Below are 23,927 nucleotides of genomic sequence, written 5' to 3'. Positions count from 1 at the left end.
CTTCATATATAAAGTATAGTTTAGAGCAAAGTTTTAAACCACACTTCCACAAACAGGCATTTATTATGCATCAAGTACCAATTATGCATTATTATGTCAACAGTGTGTGCAAACAGTAGGCAAAAGTCCCACTTAATCAAAGTAAGTGAACACATAAAATTCTGCTTAATGTTTGTTTATGTAGACTACATATCCAAGTACAGCGGGCAGAAATTGTTTTCTAATCAGAAGAGAAATGAACTAAGAAAACAGCAATTTATATCCTCAATCAGACTCTGAAAACATCCATTACTGAAAAAACAGAGAAGCCATATTTTAGATTCAAAGCCAGATTCCTAAAGAAAAGCTCAGCAATCATTATGATGTTGGGTGTACGATGGACAATGAAAGTTCTCCGAGGTTTTTTCAGAAACTGAAACTTTCCTGAAAAAGCCATATGTTGGGGTCCCCTTCCCCCCCACAAAAAAAAACTTTGACTGAAGACATGTTAAGTTCTCTTAATTCAGCTGTTTGCTGATGTCTTGTTAAAGTAACAACTGTCACTTTGCACTATGACAAAGACTAACACCCAAGAATGCCCTTAACATTCACAAGGACAGTTGGGATTTGAAATACTGTGTAGCTCTATATAGTAATAGACAGTTTTGACTGATGACAGTTTTGACTGATGCCAGTTTTGACCTCAATAGAATAAGTAATTCTATTGAGGTAACTATTAACATTTATTGGTTTAATCGTCTAGAATCTCTTTCTTTCAAACACATCAAAGTGGGTTACCTCCATAGCATTATGCCATACATACCGCCAGAGTGCTCTCCCCCACGTTAGACGCAATAAGTCCGTCTATTGTTCCGTATTCGGCGTCTCGTGATGTCAGCCTTTCCATTTGGTTGCGGTGGATGCGTCTAAACACGAGGATGGCGGCGGCGGAAAGGATGATGAGAACAATGATGGGTGCCACAATGGCCATCGTCAGTGTGGTCACATTGTTGCTGGACAGCTCATCGACTGCAAGGAAAAAGAGAAAAGTGAATACAATTACAGTGGATTTTTGTGTGCATGGACACAAGATCTGTTTCTGGTAAAACCGGGTAAGATGGTCCTTTCAGACAGTTTTTATGTGGACATTTAAGTAATATAATAATACTTCAATGTGTAGGGGTATAACTCAAATAGACTAAAAAAGTATTCTGTCATATATTCAGCTCACAGTGTGGATCAAATCAAGTCATCAGCATGATGAACTGACCATCATTCATAATTTCCAAATGGAGAAGAGTGCTCCACTCTTCCTTCAGCACAGACAATGTTCCCCCTTTACCCAACTCACATAATGAACTCCTTCATACACATAACTAACAACTCTGTCTAGGTGCTCAGGCTTTAGCCAAACGTTTAGAGAAGGCAGGGTTGCACTTAGCAGGAAAAACACCTAGAAATCTAATTACTATGATCATTCATATTTCTAGCAACTCATACATAAAGGGCAACACAGAAAAAGTTACTCCCTAAGATTATGTGAATTTATATCGCAAACTAAATGAGTCTGACATACATATTTTTATGTTATTTAATATGTTTTACAATCCTCAAAAGACAATCGATATCTTTTGACATAGAAAAATTAATAAGTACCATACATAAACGTGGAAGAAGCAAATACAGCTGATTCTGATCCACAAATCTGCTCTTCATGAAAAAGTATAGAGAATGTTTTATGGAATAAGATGCTCTGGAAAGATCATACACAAACACTATGTGAGAGCAAACTCATACATGGTGGTGGCAGCATCAAGCTGGAGTGATGCTTTAGTTTACCAGGAGTAGGTAATCTGGTCAGAGTTGGTGGTAGGATAAGTGAACACCATAAAAAATCCATCCAAACACTATTGAAGTGTTTGGATGGCCTAGACAAAGTCCAGTCCTTAATCTAATGGAGCATCTGTTGCAAGGTCTGAAAACTCTACAGCCAAATATGACTGAGTTTGAGCTGTTTACCAAGAACTGGCAAACATTTCAGTCTGTAGATGTTCAAAGTTGATACAGGGATATTAAAAATCAACTCTGAGCACATGATCTATAAACCATTATCTGTGTGTTCACTGGTGTACATTTAATCAAAATAGGTATTGTCTATTTTTCTGTTTTAATCTGCATTGAACTGGATGGAAATAGTCCCCAGGTGTTTGAAACTTAATAACATTTAATATCCAATTTGCAGTTTAGATCACAGAAACCCGTCCTTCAAGACAGGTTAGGTGCAATCAAATGAAAACTTTTAAGAGCTCTGAACTTTGTGGCACATTCTGGACTTTGTCGTACATTTGATTGGAAGCCTCACGGTGCTGTTCATGTTGCACAGATGCCCCTGGCAACACTCGACTATCTGCTCCCTGGATGGCGGCGTCTTGCAGGTCATCGTGCTCTGCTCCACTGCCTTGAAGCAGCCTTTCTGGTGCACATGCAAGCCACCGCTGACTGTCAGAGACGAGAAACACTGGAGGCCTAAGCAGCGACTCGCCGTTACACAGGAGCTGCCCTCGCATACACACTCATGCTCCTCTTCACTCAGGAGCTTCTTTTCCCCTTCTGAGAAAGATTAAGGAGAAAAAGCAGCTTGTAAGTATTTAATTTCACATACTTTAATACTAAAAAAAAAAATGTAAATAAAATTTACACAGTTCCGCCCCCCCTTTTTTTTTTTTTTTTTAACTCCCCAAGAAAATCTTCTGCATGCTACGTGACAAGGCTGGTGGTGAGTAGCAGCCATCGTGCACAAAGTCACCTTTTCCTGGAATTTGCATCGTGACGTTCATGTTACACAGATGGCCCTGGCAGCACCTGACGACATAGACCGATGAGGGTGCCAAGGCGCAGGTGGTTCTGCCCTCCTCGTCGTCCCTCAGGCAGCCCTTCCGCTGGACGACAGCCTTGACGGTTACGTTCAGAGAGGAGAAACACTGCTGGCCGGTGCAGCGCCGGCCATGCTCACACGCATCTCCCTCGCACACACACTCCTGGTCTCGGAGGACTGGTCTGCCGGCAGACGGCTCGACATCTGATAAGAGGAAACACAGATAGGAGAAAAACCCATTAGAGCAATACCATTACTAACCCATTCAATTAAATGGCATTCACTCAGATCAGAAAACATGTGGGTGGAAAGTGCTGGCCAGTTGCTTTAGACGCAACTTAGTTTTAAACATTGTTTTCCCCATTTGTAATCCTACACTTAAAACACATAAAACTAGAGGGAAAGAAAACACACTTTTTAATGTTTTAGACTTTCAAAATAAATGATATCAGTGTTATTGTTAAAATGATTATTTTAAACAATAACCACTAATCTTTACTGGTAGCCATAACAATTTCTATAAAATAAAATGTAACCAACATTAAAAATCTTGCTTTAATTCATGAATGTGATTTGAATGTGATCCTGTTTCTAAGGACAGTCAATATGACATGAAAACACAACATGTCTTTAAGAAGAAGCAAACATTTGTTTATCTTGGGAAATCAGAAATACTCACCTAAACTTTTCAAAGCCACAATACATATATGCGCTTTGAACATACTTTTCTATTCCCTTGAACCTTTAAAACTATCAAGACCTTTTCATTTCTGTGTTTCCTCACAATGACGCATAGCTGCTTGTGTAGAAAAATAAAACTCTTCCCTCAACATAGCTTTGCTGCAAATTGAGATTGCAGATTTCTGACAATCAGGAAATCAAATGATTCCAACATCAATATCGGATTATTTTTCCAGTGGTTTAAAAGCCAAGTAAAGTCACTTCAAAAGGGTAAAAAATAATTACAAGGGAAGTATGGAGTAATTTTCTGAAGTCGTTTTCAACATTATAATTCATTCATATCAGTTTAAAATAGTCCTAAAGTCCATACTTTGTTAGATTTCAGAGTAACAAATTTGGCCCAACTATGATTTTACAGCTGTTTGTGGTAAAAAAAAAAAAAAAAAAAAGGAGGAGTAAGTCCTTTATAGCAGGTTTTAAATTGCCATGGTTTTAAATCTTCTGAATAGAAGAGAGCGTAAATGACGATCTGAACTCTGGTCAATGTAAATAGATTGTGCAATGCAAATGGTCACAGATCCCTCTTTCTGTATGATCCAGCACTGTGGAACGTTCCAGGAGAAAACTAGGAGGCTGTCCTAGAGACAAAGCAATACAATTTATTAGCAGCAGAGAACTAGGGAAAAAAACATATTGTGAGATTTTTTTTTACCAATTCAGGAAATGAAGTAATGAACCTGGTATTCAAAGTCTTATTTGGAGGACCTGACCGATACTGTAAGAACTGAATGTGATGTATTTCATCATATTTAATCTACTTTTATGTTACTAATGCAAGTATATTTTATTTTAGGGTATTTTTGTCTTGATTTTCACACTTGCAGTTGCAGATAAAAAGGGCAGAGGCACCAAGGTCAGAACCAACCACCGGGAAGGCTGTACAGCCCCAAACATGATCCTCTTCAAGAGAGCCTCGACTAAATTTCAGCTTCCTCTGAAGCTAAATAAAACCAAAAATAAAAACTACATTACATTTGCAATATATCGACTATCCATCACTACCAGCTGTTATGCATAATCTCTAACCTGAAGGACCGGAGTGAGGGAGTTGTGGGGGAGAGGTGCTATGTAATGCAGAAGCTCTATAGCTTGGAAACTGCAGCTCCGAGGAAGAGTTGTGCCTCGAAAAGAGGAGGAGCTGTGGCTTGAAAAGAGGAGGAGCTGCAATATATCAGCTGTGCAAAATTCTCCAGGCATTTTGCACAGCTGAATAGTTTCCACAGGAGATTAAGAAACTTCTCAAACATGCATAAAAAAGTCAAGGCAACACTCCAGGTATGTTTTTGATGAGGGAATAATATTATAACACGATGGAAAGTCAATTTTACATAGTACTGCCCCAAAAGAGCTTTTCAGACCTTTTTAATGCAAGCCAAAAAAACTACGTAAAAAAAAAGCTTGAATAAACTTGTAAAACTAGAAAAATAGGGGATGATTGGGGGATCCTGGTGGCTCAACAGAAGTGACCCAGTTTCAAAAGCGAATGTTATCCAGCCAAGTGGTGATACAACTGAACTATGCTAGCCATGTTAGCTAGCATATGTTTTTAGGAAAATAGTTCATAAATGTCAATGAAGACGAAACAAAATCTGACAGAAAATCATATGGAGCAACGTTCAAAATTTTGGTAAAATAAATATTTCCAGTGCGGAGACTGGATGATACCTCACCTTTCACTGGAAACTGTACCGAGACATTCATGTTGCACAAATGTCCGTGACAGCACTTCACCACCAGCGCCGCAGTTGGTGGCTGTCCGCAGAGCAACGGCCCATCTTCATCACCTTCAACAATGCAGCCTCTCTCAAAGACTGTCGTTCCATTCAGCACTGAGAGAGAAGCAAAGCACTGCCAGCCAAAACATCTCTCCCCACCCCTGCAGGATGGTCCTTCACATAAACATTCAGCTCTCATGCCGTCCTCACCTGGAAAAAGAAACATTTACACCACACATCAGATTGCATCTTTTTTAGAGAAAATCCTGCATGGAAAAACCCATCCATTTAAGGCAAACAGCCTGTTTGATTTTGCGGGATGAATGATTTCTGCTTATCCTTCTTCCAGATTTGGTTAAAGTGAATGTGCTGTAAACATGGGCAAAACGAGTGGTTTGCCACTCTGAAAAGCACTTTCCATTGCAATCCACTGCAGCTGTTTAAAATAATAGTGCCAGACAGCAGATGAAAGGGAGACAGACTAAGAGATGGGTGGTGAGAAGGGGGAAGAAAAATGTGTGATTTTTTGGTGTATGCTGCAAGAGAAAGGAGAGCGACAGAGAAAAGACTGTATGTACTCTGGTGACAGTGCAGTAAAACTCTGCATTTAGAGGTAGCACAACCACTAATTTGAACTGGATCCTTTCTTTTTGTGTCTGGGGGGTGAAAAAAAGCTTCAATTGTTTGAGCTCAAGGTCTTTCAGCTCTGATGTGCTTTGAGACAAAATTCTTACCATTCTCACAGGAACAGGGAAGAACCAGGGCGAGCAGAAACCAAAGAAAGGCCCCTCTTGTCATTGTAGACCTAAAAGAAAGAAGCAGGAAGACACTCAATGAATACCTCATTGTCATTTAATTGAAAAAAATAAGAAAATTTGCATGTAAACCTAGCTAATGTTGGATTAATTCAGTACTTTGAAATTTAGCTTCGTTCAGTGGGATAGAGCTGATCATTCTGTCAGCCTAGACATATTTAGAAGACACAATTTTATAAATGAAGACCTTTTCTTTCTTTCACAAAAAAAAAAGTCAACACCAAGTTTCAAATGCTCAAGCAAAGAGGGTCTCATGCCTTCCTGTTGGCCCTGGCAACAAGGCATTGAGTGGCAAGCAATGGGGAAACTGGTGCTCTCTTATTGGCTGCCTCTGTGTGAGAGAGGGGTGTGTGGATGTCTGTGCGTGTTGGAGGGACAAGCTACTTGGCAGTGAGGCAAGAGTGAGGAGAAGGAGGGGGAAAAAGTGTGTGTGTGTGTGTGGGGGGGGGGGGGGGGGGGGGGGGGGGGGGGGGCCGGACAGCAAGGTTTCCTGAATAATATCGTTTACCTGGAGAGTATGAAGGATCAAAAGTGACACAAAACAATAAATACATGGTGAATAGTTGCTTTCACAGCTGAAACCAGATATTTGCCAACGCTGTAGAACTTTTTACCATTTAAGGTAATTTAGAATCGGTAAATTATTTGTATTTGCTAAATGCCAGAATACATACAATTGCTAAGTAATTGGTAGAATTGCCTTTAAAACTGTACGACTTGGGTGAAATATTTTGGGCATCCTTTTAAAAGCTTCACACAGTAGTTTGCTTGAATTTTGGCCCATTCTTCCAGACCAAACTGGTGTAATGTTTCCAGGCCACCTTGTTTGAACAGAGTTTGAGCTCTGGCTACAAATTTTCTATGGGACTCAGATCAAGGCCTTTAATTCGGCGGGATGATTAGAGTCATTGTTCATTTAGAAGGCTTGATTGTGTGAAAGCTTTAACTTCCTGGGAAATGCCTTAATATGCTGCTTTCTCATTTCTACTGCCACCACTGTACTTCAAAGCAGGAAGAGAGTTCTTACACTCTTAACCTACCTATCCACTCAATTTAATTCAGTTTTATTAAGACAGTGCAAATTTACAAATAAATTAACAAATGCAGTCTACAAACCAAAATGTATAGTTTGGGGCTGGCCAACTCCAATCCTCAAGAGCCAGTGTACTGCATGTTTTATGTGTCCCTGCTCCAACAAATATGTTAAATGGCTGAACATTTTTTGAAGAAGCCTGCTAATAAAGTATTCGTTTGCTACAGGCGTGTTGGACCAAAAACGCTCAGGACACCAGATCTGGTGGACATATCTGGAAATGCCCACTCCTGATATATCATTTCAATGCAGTCATTCTAATTAAATAATGTGATTCTATAGTGATTCTAAGTATAAAACAATGGGGTCATGCTTAGATTTTTTTAATGCCGACCCAACTGGTTAAGAACATGTTGAACATCAAAGGAAACCCAGCCGATTGCATCAAATCACTGACGTTGCTCATAAACTCACTTTTGCCATTTTCTGCAAAGCTTCAAGTGCTTTTAATGATGCAAGAAGTGTGACTAGGTTTAAGTTTGTGAAGCCTTTAGTATGCCAGTTTCATCAACCGATACAAGATAAGAGAGGGAAGTCAACCCTGAAGCTGCTCATTTTATAAAGATAATATGTACAGTCTGTGGAGACATGGCCTGGAGTGTGCCCTGGTCATGTTATTCCAAGCACTGGGAACGTTATCTTAGCAACATGTGTGCCTGAGTGCATCTGTGCCTCTGATAAATACCCCAACACCACCTACATCCACTCCCACCCCTCCTTCTCCAGGCCTTTGTGCCCATCTCCCAGACATAAATGATTAAGCACGTAATGTTAGCATCGGCCAACGGCGGCGTCTGCACAGGCCGCTTGCACACAGACCACATGCTGCTCCTTTAATCAGAGCACAAAACAGAGGCTGCCACACAGAGATAATCAGGAGCTCCGTCTGCTCCCCTGGGACCAGGGAGAGGAGGAACGCCAAAGGGGGCAGACAGCGGGCAGGAGTGCAGGAGGAGGTAAGGCCTGTGGGCAGCAAGGGGACAGTAGGTCAGAGAGAGACATGTGGGAGGAGACAGCCTGTGTCAGTGAAGTAAACTAAGAGGAGGGGGAGGTCTAGCTTTAGTGCCAGGGGGGACATGAGCTAGAAGGACACCCTGCTATGGGGAGGGGAGGGAGGTGAGGTTATTGGCTCATCTTATAGCTAACGGAGAAAGGAGATACACTTGGGTGTACTGGTGCCCATTTAAGTTTGCACAGAAACTAAACTTGCCTTGCAGTCAGAACTATGTAGACCTATTGAAGACATAGTGAGGGGTCATTCATTCAGCCAGTGATGGAAATTGCCTAAAGACTGTCCTCAGCTTTTTTCCTTCCCATATAAGGTACACCAGGTCCAGTCCTACTGCATTTAGCTGCATCTCTTTCTTGGAGGGTGTCATAAAAAAATATTTATGTAATCAACTTTGGAAAGACAAACAAGAAATGCACAATGGAAAGTTCCCTTGATAAAATGCTTCTATGTTGAGTCATGTAATTGTTCTGGATGAAGCATCAGATATGCGTTCTGTTCATCTTTTTTCTATAGAAAGTACTGATAGCCTTGTTTTTCTGTGTTAAGACGTGTCATCAATAAAACAGAAATTACTTATATAGCCTTTTAGCAAATGGCACTATATGATAGACTGACCTTGACTGCATCGATTTATAAACCAGACTGAATTGGGTTGTGTGCAGTTGGAGTTGAATCTAATTAATAGCATGTATGGGACAGGTCTGGATTGCTTTGAACAGAATTGGATTTTATAAGAATTGGATCAGTTTGTCAAGACATTTGCTTTGAATTTCCAGTTTAATTAAATGTTTCCATGTTTGACTCTGATCGATTTGCAAATTAAACCACACACAAAACCAGGAAATGGTATGTGCCAATAACAGCCTGATGGGTGCATCTCTGGTGAAAAAAATTAAAATAACACAAAATAAATATGCCTCAGACAGCAGAACAGAATGATGTCTTGTGTCTCCGTTTGACAGCCTCAGACAGAAAATGGTTCATTCCATTTTTCTTTGTTAGAAACCAAAAGGCTTTTGGATCTAAAGTAACACCCTTGATACTACTTCCTTTCTTCCAATTATACACTTGTTTAAAAAAACTATAACAAATTATCTATTTGTTATAGATAATTTGGGTCCTAAAACTTCATATCTCTTTAAGGAAAATGCGTTCTTGGCGCAACTTCAGTCCAAGTCATCTCCAGCAAAATTGATCCAGTTTCCTAAATAAAATAATTGATGGATAAAAATCTAATCTGGTGAGGTTCTTACAACTCTTATATAAGAGTTCATGCTTACGACTGGAAAATATGACTGTTATTTTTTTGCTTATCAAAAGCACAACAAAAAGTAACACTGAGGCATGACGAAACATGAAACTGGCCAACAGCTTTGACATTGGAAACCTCAGAAAGGATTCTTGAGAAGGAGAGAGGCAGGGCTAGCATCTGCAGAACTGATTGCAATTCAACTACACAATTTTGTGGCGCTCTGTGACTGTCTGTTGCAGGCCTCTTCTTCTGTGTATTGAATTCCTTGGCTGTGTTGTGTAGCAAGTGCTCACAGGGCTGACATTTTGCCAAGGGTGTGCTCTCGCTTTTCTCTTACTGATTAGGTTTTAGCAGTAATAATTGTGTAAACAGAAATACTATTTTGCCAAATGTATTGGATAATTCTTCTAAAACACTTACTTCAGGTGTTTCAATCACTTCCATGGTCACGGGTATATGAAATTATGCTCCTAGGCATGCAGCCTGCTTCTACAAACATTTAGTGAGTTCCGGCGAGGTGCAGTGAGCAGATGCCACAGTCAACTCATTATTAGGAATGACAGCCACTTAGCAAGCCACAGAGCAGGCTCAGCAAATGCTGAGGGTCATTGTGCACAGAAGTCGCCAACTGTCTGCAGAGTAACCTGCTATAGGCCTCCAAACTTCATGTGCTTTTTCCATTAGCTTAAGAACAGTGCACAGAGAGGCTAGTGGCTGTATCCAAGCCTTACATCACAAAGTGCTATGCAAAACCGCAGATTGAGTCGCCACTGGAATCCAGATCAGTGGCAACGTGTTCTCTATTGTGACGACTAGTGAATCGACATATGCCAGGAGAATGGAACTGGTCTTACTGGACTGTGTCATGTGTAAAGTCAGGTGTGGAGGGGTTTATATTCTAAAGCTTTTTATTTAGAAGTTGGGCCCAGTAAGATAAACTCTAGCGCTTCAGTGTAACAGGAGAATGTGAGTCAGACTTTCTCCATCAACATCTGTGTCTGAGCTCACAAATGCACTTCTGGAAGAACGGCCAGATATTCCCAAAAAACACAGTCCTAAATCTGCATGGAAAGTCTTCCCAGAAGAGTTGAAGCTCTAATTGATTCAACAGTTTGGTTGACATTATATTAGACCCTAAAGATTGGAGAATGGGACGTTGCTTAATAAAGTGCACTCTAACCAGCTCAAAAATTTTATTTTGACAAGTATCTGTGTGATTACTTACAAACCTTTAAGACTTCTAAGCTTGGAACTGAGTTTAAGAGGAGACAGACCACAATTCAGCACAACACAATCTAATTAATGTTCAAACATCACCAAGAAATATCTCAATAACACATAAAACTGGGTACAGCTGCAATCCCGCTGAGTGCTACTGGAGAGACTTAAAAGTAATCGTAGCTCATATTTTTTTGACGGCATGTTTCTCATCCCGGTCTCCTTACAGTGATCCCACTCGAGAGAGAGCTGTCTTCATAAGAACTACTCTAAGAAGTTGAGCAGAGCTTAAAGCGATTATGTAGAGATGATTACACATGCCTTTCACATGCTGTTGTTAGCACACCTAAACCTAAAAAAGCAGTCAAGATGAATTAGAAACATGTTAGACATTTCTGAAAATCTTAACACCATCATCCATTACCTACAACAGATGGTTGATAGAGCTTTTCACAGGAGCTCAAATAGCTCCATGTGGCTGGCTGCTTTGTTATTTTAGTCCATTTACTGGGATCCTACACAAGTTAATGTAAAAATTCCCTAACGTAACTTTTCAAAGGTGGCATACGTTCATCTTAAAAACATAACATAATATGATTCAATAAAAATTTATGCAAAATGCTTAGTCCAGGCAGACTTTAAATATGATATTGTCAAAAACGTGAAAGTAACTGACTAATAGATCAAAGCGATTAAAGAAGAAAAGAAAGAACAAAGGTAAAAAGGATATAAGGAAGAGAGGAAGCAAGGAGCTGGGAAGGGAAGGATAGATATGTGATAAGCAAAGAAGGGCACATGGGAGAAAGGATGAAACAAAGGGCACAAGGGAGGAAGGAGAAACACATAGGAGAAGGGAAGAAGTAAAGGACAAGAAACTAGGGAAGAAAAAAGGACACACAAGAGAAAGAAGAAACACAAATAAAGAACAAAGGACACAAGAAAATAAGAAAGGAACGAAAAGTTGCAGTGATGAAAGAAATTACTGGTGGAAACAAAAAATACAGAAGGACACTAGGAAGAAAGGAAGAAACAAAAAAGGACAGACATATGGGAGGAAGGTCGCAAGGAAATATCCAAGGAAAAAGAAAGGATACTATGGAGGAAGGACAGACCAATATTAAGACAATGAGATAGTGACTAATGTCTTGGAATTTTCCATACTCTGGAAAAACACTGACATCAAATTCCATACTTTTCTACACTGCATAGGAACCCTGCATTTAGTATTCAGGTCAGCTACAATGAGAGAATGACAAAACACTACTTTGTCTGATGAGCATGGTGCATCACCGAGGTTGAGGAGGGAGGCTGCTGAACCCCTGCAGGAGTTGCTGAGTCATCACGCTGGCAGAGAGGGAGACGAGAGGTGGAATCTGTGTCTGTGCTGGCAGGCTGGCACGGTTACCATGGCACAAATAGCCCCGGCACCGAGAAGACTGCAGCGAACCGCAGGGCGGCAAGTGAAAGAAACAGGCTGAGTTCAGGGCAATGCAGAGCCTGCTGTCCGTGTCCCTGTCGCTATGCTTCCCCGACCTGCAACCAGAGAGCCAAAGAGCCGACGTGCCATCAGGGACACACAGATGGCCCGCTCCTAGGTGGATGTGGGTGTAATGCAGACCTGAGGGCAAAAGCTGTACTCTTTGCAACAGCCCGCGTTCATATCCACACCACAGCATGGCAGAGCAAAATGCTCGCCTTTCTATGCCAAGCGAAAATACAACACTGGGAACAACTAAACTACAAATAAAGAGTAAACAACCTGAGAAACCTAAACCCTAAAGAAGGTCAGGAGGAAGTTAGCCAAGGGTGAATATTAAAATCTTTTTCAGAATCAGTGTACATAGATATGGATGTGGAGTAATATATATATATTATATATATATAATGTCTAAAAAGTTATAACGGCAAGTAGCCGTTTCTTTATATAGTACTGGTCAAGATGTGTTAAATTTAAATATAGAGTGAAATTGGGCGCAATGCATACATTGTTGCCAATCAATCTCATACTATTGCAAAACATTATTTTCTTTTAAACAGTGCCACATTTTAAGGATTTCCTCTATCTCTTAGTGGTCCTGACTGGTTGTACAAGTCACATGTGATCCCTCCAACACTCTCGTGACCCACCAAACCGGCATATATACAAGTCAGCAAGTGACTTGCATCTCTTGACCCTTGCAAATGAAGCAAGGGTCAGATTACGTCACTTGTTGAGTCAGGGGCGCAACAGAGGTAGGCTGATTTCAACCCCCCCAATTGCCACATCAGTCCTTTCACACTTAGAGATGACAAAAATGTGCCTTATTTCAACCTTGAAGTGTTTTGTGGATCTGCCAAGAATATAACCATTGTCTCTTTGCATAAAGATTGCCTCAAATGATGACAAGCATTCTTTATCCATGGAGGGAGATGTCCCACCCGTCATCACCCTGTATCCACCAGTCGTTTTGCTGTGATCAGAGGTCATAATCAAAATCTCCCATCTAAAACACCACAGTGCTTTTGCACTGAGACTAATACATCAGTGTTCTTATGAACAGAAGCATCACAGTGCTGCTCAGAATGTGGAGCTTTTTAACCTCTGGAAGCACATGTTCACAGGACAAGAGTCCCATCAAGTAGTGAATGAAAGAGGGACTTTAGTGTTTTTGGAATTTGCAGTGCCCCATCAGGCCTGGCCAGGCTCCATCTCTCATGGCCCTTCAGTTTCTCAGCAGTAGCCCTCTTTCACAAGCAGAGCAATGAGACCAAATGCAAATGGCCCCCTGCTTATGTGCAATTGTCACTCATGAATTAATTGTAGCAGGCAGAAGCATAGCAGGTTTTTGTTCCTTGGATACACTGCTGCCCTGGGTGTTTGCTCACACACATACAAAGTACTTGCCCTAGATCAAATGTACTTAGAGACAATAGGTGTCTTTTCTCCTCAATGGTGCCCCACCCTGCAAACCACCTACACACCAACAACAACACCGACACACCCCACTGCAAAGCAGATAAGCATGTAGAGTCTTCATCTTTTCTTATGGAATTGCAAAATATCTGATTTGTTTGCTTTCAGAAGTCCAAGACAGGGAGAGTCTGGCATACAGAAGGGTTGTTCAACAGTATTTTAACTCCTGTACTCTTAAATAACACCAGCACATATCATTTTTTTCTTGCACAAATAGTGTTTTTCCTTCTGCAAGTTTCATCACGGCCTTGTTTTGTGTGAAATTCACTGAGAGAAATTATTGAAGGTTTTTCTTCACTTAAAAAGCCTTCAATGCAGTTGTCACCATAGCAATTAAACAAACGCTTTCACACACCCTCCAAAACATCTAAAAACAGCCAATACAGTCTTTATGGCCATCAGCCATGTTTGCCAAAAGAGGAATGCACAGACATTCATGCTGCAAATGGCCATCCCTCAAGATTCACTGGCCTGGGGGAAATGCATCACTGAAAAGGACACATAGATTTGCATCAAGGTGTACTGCTTAAACATTATGTGCCTTTAGAAACCAGTGAAACAGCAGCAAGAAGTAATAAGCCTTGGTTGTTATGTTCTATCTGGCCACACCATGCTGATAATCATTAGGTAAATTGCTTGCAACTGTACAATAAATGCAACTATGCCACTGTGTACATCAGTGTGACTGAATCTGGTTCTGACATCCTGCTGCCACTCTAGCCTTTATAGCCGGCAGAGTTTCCTGCCTTTCGAGAGTCAAGACTTCTAAGAGATGAGGGTAGTTGTAAATGTCTTCCACTCCCCTTTTAACACATGCTCTGAAATCCTGAACTTTTATGGACATTATCCTTAGTAGCAGGATGTGAAAAAAAGAAAAAAAAACAGCAGTAGTCTAAACATGCTTTGTACTTTGTTTACCAACCCAACTTCTCAGGCATAAAGTCCAGATAATATCCAAATGACTGCAAGATCAAATCTAACAGGGAAATGATATCCATTAACAATTTTTTGTAGGTATAATAGCTTCCACTTGAGAACCATCAAAAGATCCTCTAGTGACCGGAATTGCTTGGTGTTCAGCTTCATCAGCGCAAAACGGTAACCATGCAGTAAAATACTCTGAAATTCAAACTGAATTTCAGTTTCTACTGAAATTTCAGTTTCAGTAGACTGGGTAAAGGGAGTCCACAGAGGCACAATAAGGCACAGAACAAACACTCTTCAGTGTAGAACCTTCTACCAAGTGAAGACATGAGCCTAATTAATACCTTCTAATTTGCTCTACTTTTCACCTATTCACTGTAGTCAAGTGAGTCTAATGGTCTACTACACACAGCTGTGTGAAACCCAAAATTTGGTGTCCATGGAGGTTGTGTGTACAAGCATGTCATAATAGTCTCAGTCCGAGGGTGGCGCCAAACACAGCAGATAAAGAAAACAATTACTTAGATCACGAGGAGAAGATAGGCCATCTTCTGCTATTACAAAAACTGAACTGGTATTCTGGTGAGAAGTCACAGTATTATTACTTACCATTACTTTGTTTCTTCCTTTAAGTAGACAATGTTATTAAATTACTGCAATTACTATTATTGTGGATGTAATATTAGTTGAGTGTCTAACAAGTCTTGCAATGTAAAATAATAAATCTGACCTGTAGAGATAAATTATTCGGCTACACTTGCAACACAAGGAGCACAATCATATATCATTCCTGAAAATTTGAGACAATTTATAAATTTTCTTATGTCTTTTACAGGTGCTACCAGGTACTCAAGAATCAGGCTGGACATTGATCTGAGCTCTAAAACATTTGAGCAATACTGACTTTATTATGTTTAGAGTTCTAGTCATATGCTGTAAATAAGCCAGATCTAATTAGGCAAACATAAATACAGATGACTAATAATGAAGTTAAAAGTTGAGGCATTTTGTGTCTGTCCTGAGATCATGTTAGGTTATGAAAGTCCATTAAAAGTTAATTCTGAAAAAAGAAAGCCATTCATTTACCCTCCTAAATTGTGACAAGCCACTGAAAAAGAAAAGCTATTGGAAGTGTAATAATGTAATCTGAGGACATTATTTACAGTTACAACCCGTATACTAACATATTGCCCATGAAACTGGATACACAATTTAATTCCTCTGAAAATGTGCAAACTATAAACCAATGTCTAACAATAACAACTAAAACAACTTCATGTTAAACCACTGAAATGTGTAAGAATTAAGACTACTGTGACTGGTTAACTAGTAACTGACCATACTAAAGTTGGTATTAATAAAACAAAATCCTAATCCTTAATGGATAGTCTTGTGCACCTAAATCTATTTCGCAACATCATTTTGACTTCCAACACCTTCGTAAATTGATGTCTGATATTTGTCCAACTAATTTCACCTTTCTACAAAACAGAAATTATATTTAATTTCATCTGACTCAAATATCAATGTGACATCTCGTCCATTTCTTGTGAATCCAACATCATGCATCCAATCGTCTCATAAGAAGGATGCCTTCCAAATACTAATCCAAAAAAATAAACACTAAAAATAAAACCTAGAATTGTACGACATTACAAAAATTATACTGTTTTGTAAAAAAAAAGAAATAAATTAGTTTTTTGGTTCAAACACAACAAACATGTTAGACATACACTAAAACATGCCCCTAACAGCTGGAGCACACTACCGTCATAACAGATCGACATGAATATATACCGTTATCAGGTACAAGATGGAAGATTATTTGCAAATTGCAGACAAAATGCCCCCACCAAACAAGACAGCCTGTCGAGCCTGGAAATGAGATCAGGGAGATGTAGCAACTAAAACAAAGCCATAACTTTTCCCTCCGACAGCAGAGTGATAAGACAAGAGCATTGTAGTGAGTGCAGGGCTTATAAAATGTGTATTGCAGACTGTCTCCAGAGTAGTCTGGGGTTTGTTGTGGAGAGAAGAGAAGCCACTAGCACTGCAAATCTATGCGGGTGCGCATCTGTGCAGACAGCAGTGTCTCGCCTCAACTCGCCCTGTCTCCACTGCTCTTCATCCACGTTTGAACACAGAATAGGAGGAAATCAATAAGTCTGTGCAAAAGCCACCAGATGAGAAAACGAGGGTGATCTCCTAAACACCAACCAGTGGAACAAGACTAAAAATCTGGCATATATACAAAGGCAACCCCTTTCATCCCATTCTCCTTTTCTCTCCCTTTAACTTCCTGCCACCCGCTGTGAGCACAGAGTCCGCAAGTCCCAGACAGTTTTTTCCTCGTGATCTGTTTGGGCTGCATAAGGCTGATGATTATTAAAAGGCTCGAGGATTTTTTAATTATTTTTTTGACTAAAAATAATGCTCCAGACAGAAGGCCCCTTTAAAAAGCTGGACACCAAAAGCAAACGAAACCCACATGCTGTGCTCCTCCGCAGTCTGCTGCCTCATCTGATGCCAGGTCTGTTGCTAGTCAAAGTTTCTCATAAGTCAGCACAAGCACACAAGAAACAGGACAAAAAGTGAAGCAAGGTCGCTATTCTAGACTCCAGGCCAAACCCTGCTCTCTATTTTCCTCCTCAGTCTCCACCTCCCACCTGCATAACCTCACACACACACAGAATTACACACACTTACAGCCCCCCCCTTCAGCTTAAGAGCCACCTACATTGGAGAGCAATGATCCACAGACGTGTGCTCAGACTAGAAGCAGTCTGTCTTGGTCTCATAACTGCAGTTGCCTCGTTAATGACAGACTTTGCAACAGGATGCCACACACACACACACACACGAACTCACCCCCATCCCCAAAAACTCATCTCCAAGAAGTCTGCAGAGCTTCAGTGCTGCACTCTGGCCACACTTGCTTATTGTTCCCGTTGCCGATGACGGACAAATGACTGGGTACAGAGAAGTGATTGTGTTCTGAAATCTAGACCCACTCAGCCAAAAAAATAAAAAAGGATGCCGATCTCACTTTGTTTTCTAAACTCTTCAGACCACCATGGGAAAATTATACACTCTGCAACCATCACACAGAAGAGCTCAAGCAATGCAAGAGAGTATGGATTTCTCAGGAGCCAGAAAGATTTGGGAGCCATAACAAGGAAAAGGATGTTGGGAATTCCCAACAAAACAAAACAAGAAGCTAGGCTAATGATTCAACAAAATATTAACATTTGAGCTAAAACAAAAAATATCCATTAGGTTAATCATTGTATTCCATATAAAGATATTTTCATTTCAAATAGAGTGGTGCACTGCAGTTGTATAATAACTAATAAAGTTACTTTATTAATTTAACATTTCAATTAATTTCAAGCTGCAAAATTTCCACAATTTTGAAACTTGAAAACTTTCAATGGCAATTAATGGGAACTTGATACAATTAATGGAGATAGTCCTGTAGCTTAAATAACAGAGTTGGCACTCTCAGGGGATTTTTTTATATATTTTTTAGAATAATCTTGACTAAAACAAAACTTCCTGCAAGTACATCTGAGCATATAAATGCTATTCCCATAAACATTTATATTTCTAATGGAAAGAGTCATTTCAATTCATTTTTATGAAGGGATCAGTCATTTATCAATTTATGTTACCGTTGTTCAATAAAAAAAAACTCATTCAATAAGACAATTTACATTTGGTACTTTTATTTATCAGTAAAACTTCTCAAATGTAATCATTTCATATTTTAGATTTTGCATTGATGTTTTGTGTGTTTAAATTCCTCCTAATTTCCGGTGAATTCCCCATGAATCACCAGGGGTGCCTCAAGTCACATAGTGATACATTAATGAGGGAGGAAAATCCGGCAGGGTAATACCTGCATGACAGCTGTAATCTCTAGATAAATCTCCAGATAAATATCAGTCAGATTAGTTGGGGGGTTAAGTCTGGCAACAACTCAGAATGTCATCCCACTGATGCAGAGCACGCCTATGTATAGTGAACCCACTAAGGTTTTAAAATTCACAATAACTAGGGAAGAATGTTGCATAATGCAAACAATTCACATGGACTTCACATTAACTTGAATGTGTTTTTTTAAATGTCACAAATCTCTAAACAATTTAAGTGATGGATAGCTTTCTTCATCAAGTAATTAGATATAAAATAACTTTCCTAACAAGGACACAGATATGACCCATTTTTGCTAACGGCAATACTTGCAAAATGCAGGCTAGTGATCTTGAGGTCCCTCTATTGTCAAATGAACAAATTCAGGAATTTCTTAGATCACATGAGCTCTGGGAACCAAGATACTTAGTCAAAATGATAAATCTCAATTATAAAATGTGTCACTAAAGGCAGAGCAGACAAACAAGATCTCAGGAAAATAAGAACATTGTTTTTTTTTAATGAAATCCTGTTAAGTGTGTTCACCTCTATCCATACCTGAACAATTTATAACTCAAAGACTACAGATATCTACAGATGAGACGTCACACACCGGTCCATCGTCAACAGTTGCTGAACTGGAATGTAACACTGTATATCTGTGGTGCTCAAAGTTAGCCTTTAAGGGCCACCGTCCCACATGTTTTAGATGTTTCCCTCGTCAAGCACACCTGAATCAGATGAATGCTTTATTAGCAGGCCCCTGCAAAACTGGATTACTCCTGCAGGGACAAATCCAAAACACGTAGGACACAGGCCCTAAAACACTGGAGTGGGATCAACCAATTGTTGACTCCTAGATCAAACCGAAAAGCGCTGCATTACAAAATAGTTAGACTGTAGATGCATGAAGGTTGGCAACAATCACAATTATTTTGTACGCATTAAGATCAAAAACGTGTTAAAGACATTAAGGCATCAAAAGTCTCAAAAATGCTCATTGTGTAATGTGAATTAATTAATGAACAACAATAATGGTGTAGCCTTAGCTTGTGGTCTGATGGTTGTTTATCTAAATTTCCAAATCTTCAAAAAACTATACATCAATTATAATGGTCATATAGTTATTTGACTCAATACTAACCAGCATGAGGTAATTTAGATTGTCTTTTCAAGAGAGACAACATCAAGTTGCAGAAGATAAGAAGTTTGAAGATTCTATTGCAAAGTAAAACTAAGCAAAACGTTTAGTCTTAACTGATCCAAATGGAGATACAAATAAATAAAACTAAAGGTCACCAAGAAGTTGAACCACACTCCAATCTAGGCTGTCTGACGTCTTCTGATCTGACCACTGTCTGCCAGAGTCCAAGACAGAAGTGCCTCACTGAAAAGAAGTCTGATCTAAGTGACTGGTCAGCTATGGGGTTACATTCTCCAGACCACACAAACACATGACCGCCAAGTGCCACTTCATACTGGCAGCTGGGACTATGACAAATAACCTGAATGTTTAAACCCTGCCAAAGCTTCTTCGGTTACTTCACTGACTCCTACAAGTTCAGTACTTTTACCTGCTGATGATTTGTGGGGGTGTTTTTAGTCTTCTAACTGATTCTGAATTACATTAAGTTATGGCAATTATATACGTTTTGAAAGCGAAACACTTTGCTATGTGAAAACACTCACAATCTGCTTTCTACGAGACACCTTGTTAGTAATAGTCTGGAACCCTTCGCTTTCAGAACCGACTTAATTCTTCATTGCACTGATTCAACAAGGTGTTGGAAACCTTCCTCTGAGATTTTGATCCATACTGACATAATATCATCATGCAGTTGCTGCATATTTGTCTGCTGCACATCCATAATGTGAATATCTTGTTCCAACACATCCCATGGGTGCTCTATTAGATTAGGATCTTTGACTGTGGTGTTCCCTGGAGCTATATTTATGAGACTAGTTGGAAATGGATTGGGTTTCTTGACTAGATGCATTATCATGCTCTAAAGACCCATGAGAAGATGAGTACACTGTGAATATACAGTACCTGACAATAGTCAGACTGTTCAAAAATGTGCGAGGTAGCTATCCCCCTAACCATTAAACCATGAGCCTGAATCATTGATCCAATGTAGGATTGATCCAGATTTTCCTCCTGTTTACACCTAATTCTGACTGTACCATCTTATTGGTGCTGTCATAACAAAGACAGAGACCAGGCAACAACATTTCATCCAGTTATTGTCCCATTTTAGAGATGTTGTGCAGATTGTAGAATTGTTTTCTTGGATGACAGCCCCAAATGATATTTTGCAGCAGTAGACCATCTGATTCACGGGTCAAAATATTAAGTGTTCAGAGATGGTATTTTGATTTTGTTTAGGTCTTTACATTGCTGTTTTGGTCAACAATGTAAAGAATGTTACAGTTTTACTGTTGAAAATTATTTTTGACAATATCAATAGTGTCGCCATCATAAGAATGTCGTCAACATTCTTATTGAGCTTTGAGACCTCAGGCAAGAAGATCTATATCAGATGTGGGCAGAAATGGCAGCGTAAGTCCATTCATCTGGCCAAATTCATTATCACAAGCAGAGTTTACATCAAAAATAGCATCCCGCAAAATATTCCACCCAATAATTCAGTCCAGTTGTAACAGGGATTGATTTGAGCTTTTGTTGCCCTTCTATCATAGAGAATCAGTCTGAGATTTTTCTTCTGACATTAATAAGGAATTTGGGACCATTTTCTGTCAACATGAGATATGGTTGTGCATGAAAATTCCAAAAGATCAGTTTTTCCAAATACTATTAACTAGTCCATCTGACTCCCGCAAGCATACCACATTCAAAGTGACTCAAATCCCCTCTTCCGCCTCCATTCAGATGTTTAAACTTCAGCAAAGTGGTCTTCAACTCTAGTTGCTCTGATGCTTCACATTAGTGCCAGGTGATTGGCACATTAGCTCTTTGCATGATCAACCATTAAAAGAGGTTTCCCTAACAAAGAGACTAGTGAGTGAGTGAGTCTGTTAAAGTGTGATCAATGCCTTCAGGTGTGTCACCACAAAATTAACTGAGTTGCAGAGGAAAAAAAGGACATTCTGCTCAAACTTAAAGAGAACATAACCCATAAGGGAGGCAGAAACTAGAGGAACACCTAAACGTGATGCATTATCATTCACACATCTTCAGGACAATTATCTGCTGAGTGTTTTCAGACATTTTTAACACCCTTATAATGAAGTTTACACCCTCTCATCAGCAAGCCTACAGGCCTCTGCATGCATCAAAAACCATTTCCTGTTTGACCAGATTGTCCCAAAAGCCAGATAATAAACCTGGTTACTTTATCGTTTTTTGTTTTTGGTTGTTGTTTTTTAAAGGCATACCTGGGGATTTTTACTGGATTTGTGGTTTCAGCCCATACTGTGATTTTAGCTGCGCCCCCCTCGTTGCAGGAGTGAGATTGTGATGTTAATATCGCTCAACATGCAATGATGGGACGCAAACCACAACGACCCTTTGAGAAATACAGTTTGCATGACAAAAAAAACCTCAGTCTCATCCAGTCTTCAAATGGAAGCGAGAACCTTAAAATCTCTGGCAGCTGCAAAAGCAGACACAATTTTCCATTCTTTGAGCCTGACGCTCATCCTACCCAGTTTATCAGCGAATAACATCAGCCTGAGGCATTCACTTTAACAATAAAAAAGAAAGATGTCTGGACGTGTGACATGTGTAATTAAGCTGCGTTCAGGAAGTCTGGAATAATAACACACAAAAAAAACTGAAAGCGTTCATTTTTGTGTGGCTAAAAAAGGGAGGGGGTTTTACAGAGCAAGGCTGAGACACATTGAAACCTCTAAGAGCAAACAGACAAAACTTTTCCACTGTAGTAGTCGTTATTTTCTAAACGATATAGTTAAACTTACCTTCTAGTTATTTTTCCAAAACGCTCCAAAATGAGGATTCGGTAACGGTTTCAATTATTCTGCCATCTCCCGAGGATCCACCGACAAAACCCGATTTGTTTTCCAAAGTCTGGAAAGCGGAGTCTTCATGACGCCAACATTATCATCCGTCGGTCGCTGGTTGCAATTTACAAAGAAGAACTGGCGAAGTCACTAGGTGCTGACTCCGAGAACAGAACCCAATATAAGATACATTTCACAACCCGGTTCTTCTTCACAGTCGGTACAATCCCCGGCGGGGGGGTTCAGGAGTCGTACTCCAGCGGCGGTGTTTTAAGGCAAATAGCCAGGATTGGTGGAGGAAGTTACCTTGCAGGGACTTACTAATGTGTGGGGGAAATATCATTAAGTCAGAGTTGTGGCGCATGTGTTTCCGGTAATGCTCTTCAGAATAAAATTCTAAATTCGCTTCCACCAGTTTTGGAGTTCAAGTCGTATAAGCTTAGAACAATTGGAACAATAAAAATAAGGTACTAACATATATATATTTTTAGATTCTTTAGAATTGCCATTAATGGTGGCAGCATGTTGTAGTAGCTCTGTTACTTTAGATCTGATTAGTTTTGTTTGTAGGCTTTTGTTCATAATGTTTCTGATTGAGGCATTACTTTTTTGGACAATTATTTGCACTGACTTTGGATTGCTGTGCAGCTGGAATGATTTTTTTTCTTTTACTTTTTAAGTTTAGTTTATTTTTTTTTTTACCAACAATGTGTAACTGTGACAACAAAGTATTGTTTTTACAACAATGAACAGCTGATTAGCACCTGGAAAGCTTAAGAAATAACCAGAACTCTGACCTCAAATCCCAGAGAAATTGAAAAGGAGGCTTTTATGATGGAAGCAGCGCAAGACCAAAGAGCAGAGAGAGAAGGAGGATGTTCAAACTATCACTTCTTACAAGCATAGTAGGCAAAGATCATATCACCGACGTCAACATCTCGGCCAGGCTTTCTAGATGAACAAAGACAGATTTAAAGAAGACCCGCAAAAGCAAATAAGGTGCGTTTGCCAACAGTCCATAGTTTCATTTATGTTAATGTTAAATACTGTTTCTATTTATTTCCAAGATTTCCTTTTATACAAGAAAATTGCAATTTATACTTGCATACATGTGAATTTTAAAAAGGTATTTTGCATGTGAGAATTGAAGTGTAATTTTGAATCATATTTCTCCTCAGCATTTGAAAACAAAGTTAAGATGTGCAAAATACTGATGCCAGCAGAAAAGCATCAACCACTACTTTAACAATTATCGAAGTGTGCTTAGAAAAACAACAACAAAAAACATGTTGCCATAAAAATGATTTATTTGAAAAATAAGAAAAATAAGACCAAGGCTCTCATCAGACGGTACACAATTAGAACTAACCCCAATTGCAAATAGGAAGTTGCTTACTAATGTAAGATTTTTTTTAAATATACAAAAATTACAACAAAATTTGGATTTTATACTGAAA

General features: G+C 39.5%; 1 protein-coding gene across 1 annotated transcript in view; it reads right to left on the bottom strand.

The window, feature by feature from the left end:
* Positions 1–22,805, bottom strand: part of LOC114148164 (activin receptor type-1) — a 30,400-nt gene extending 7,595 nt beyond the window's left edge. The window contains exons 1-6 of the mRNA XM_028023210.1: positions 22,429–22,805; positions 6,045–6,115; positions 5,266–5,520; positions 2,786–3,058; positions 2,323–2,589; positions 803–1,008 (exon numbers count right to left, since the gene is read on the bottom strand). Of these exons, the coding sequence (XP_027879011.1) occupies positions 803–1,008; positions 2,323–2,589; positions 2,786–3,058; positions 5,266–5,520; positions 6,045–6,108 (1,065 nt within the window). The 5' untranslated portion in view covers positions 6,109–6,115; positions 22,429–22,805. The remainder of the gene's footprint in view (positions 1–802; positions 1,009–2,322; positions 2,590–2,785; positions 3,059–5,265; positions 5,521–6,044; positions 6,116–22,428) is intronic.
* Positions 22,806–23,927: the final 1,122 nt, after the last annotated feature.

The sequence above is a fragment of the Xiphophorus couchianus genome, chromosome 7 (genome assembly GCF_001444195.1).
Source record: "Xiphophorus couchianus chromosome 7, X_couchianus-1.0, whole genome shotgun sequence".
NCBI lineage: Eukaryota > Metazoa > Chordata > Actinopteri > Cyprinodontiformes > Poeciliidae > Xiphophorus > Xiphophorus couchianus.
This window is presented reverse-complemented; position numbering and strand designations above follow the sequence as displayed.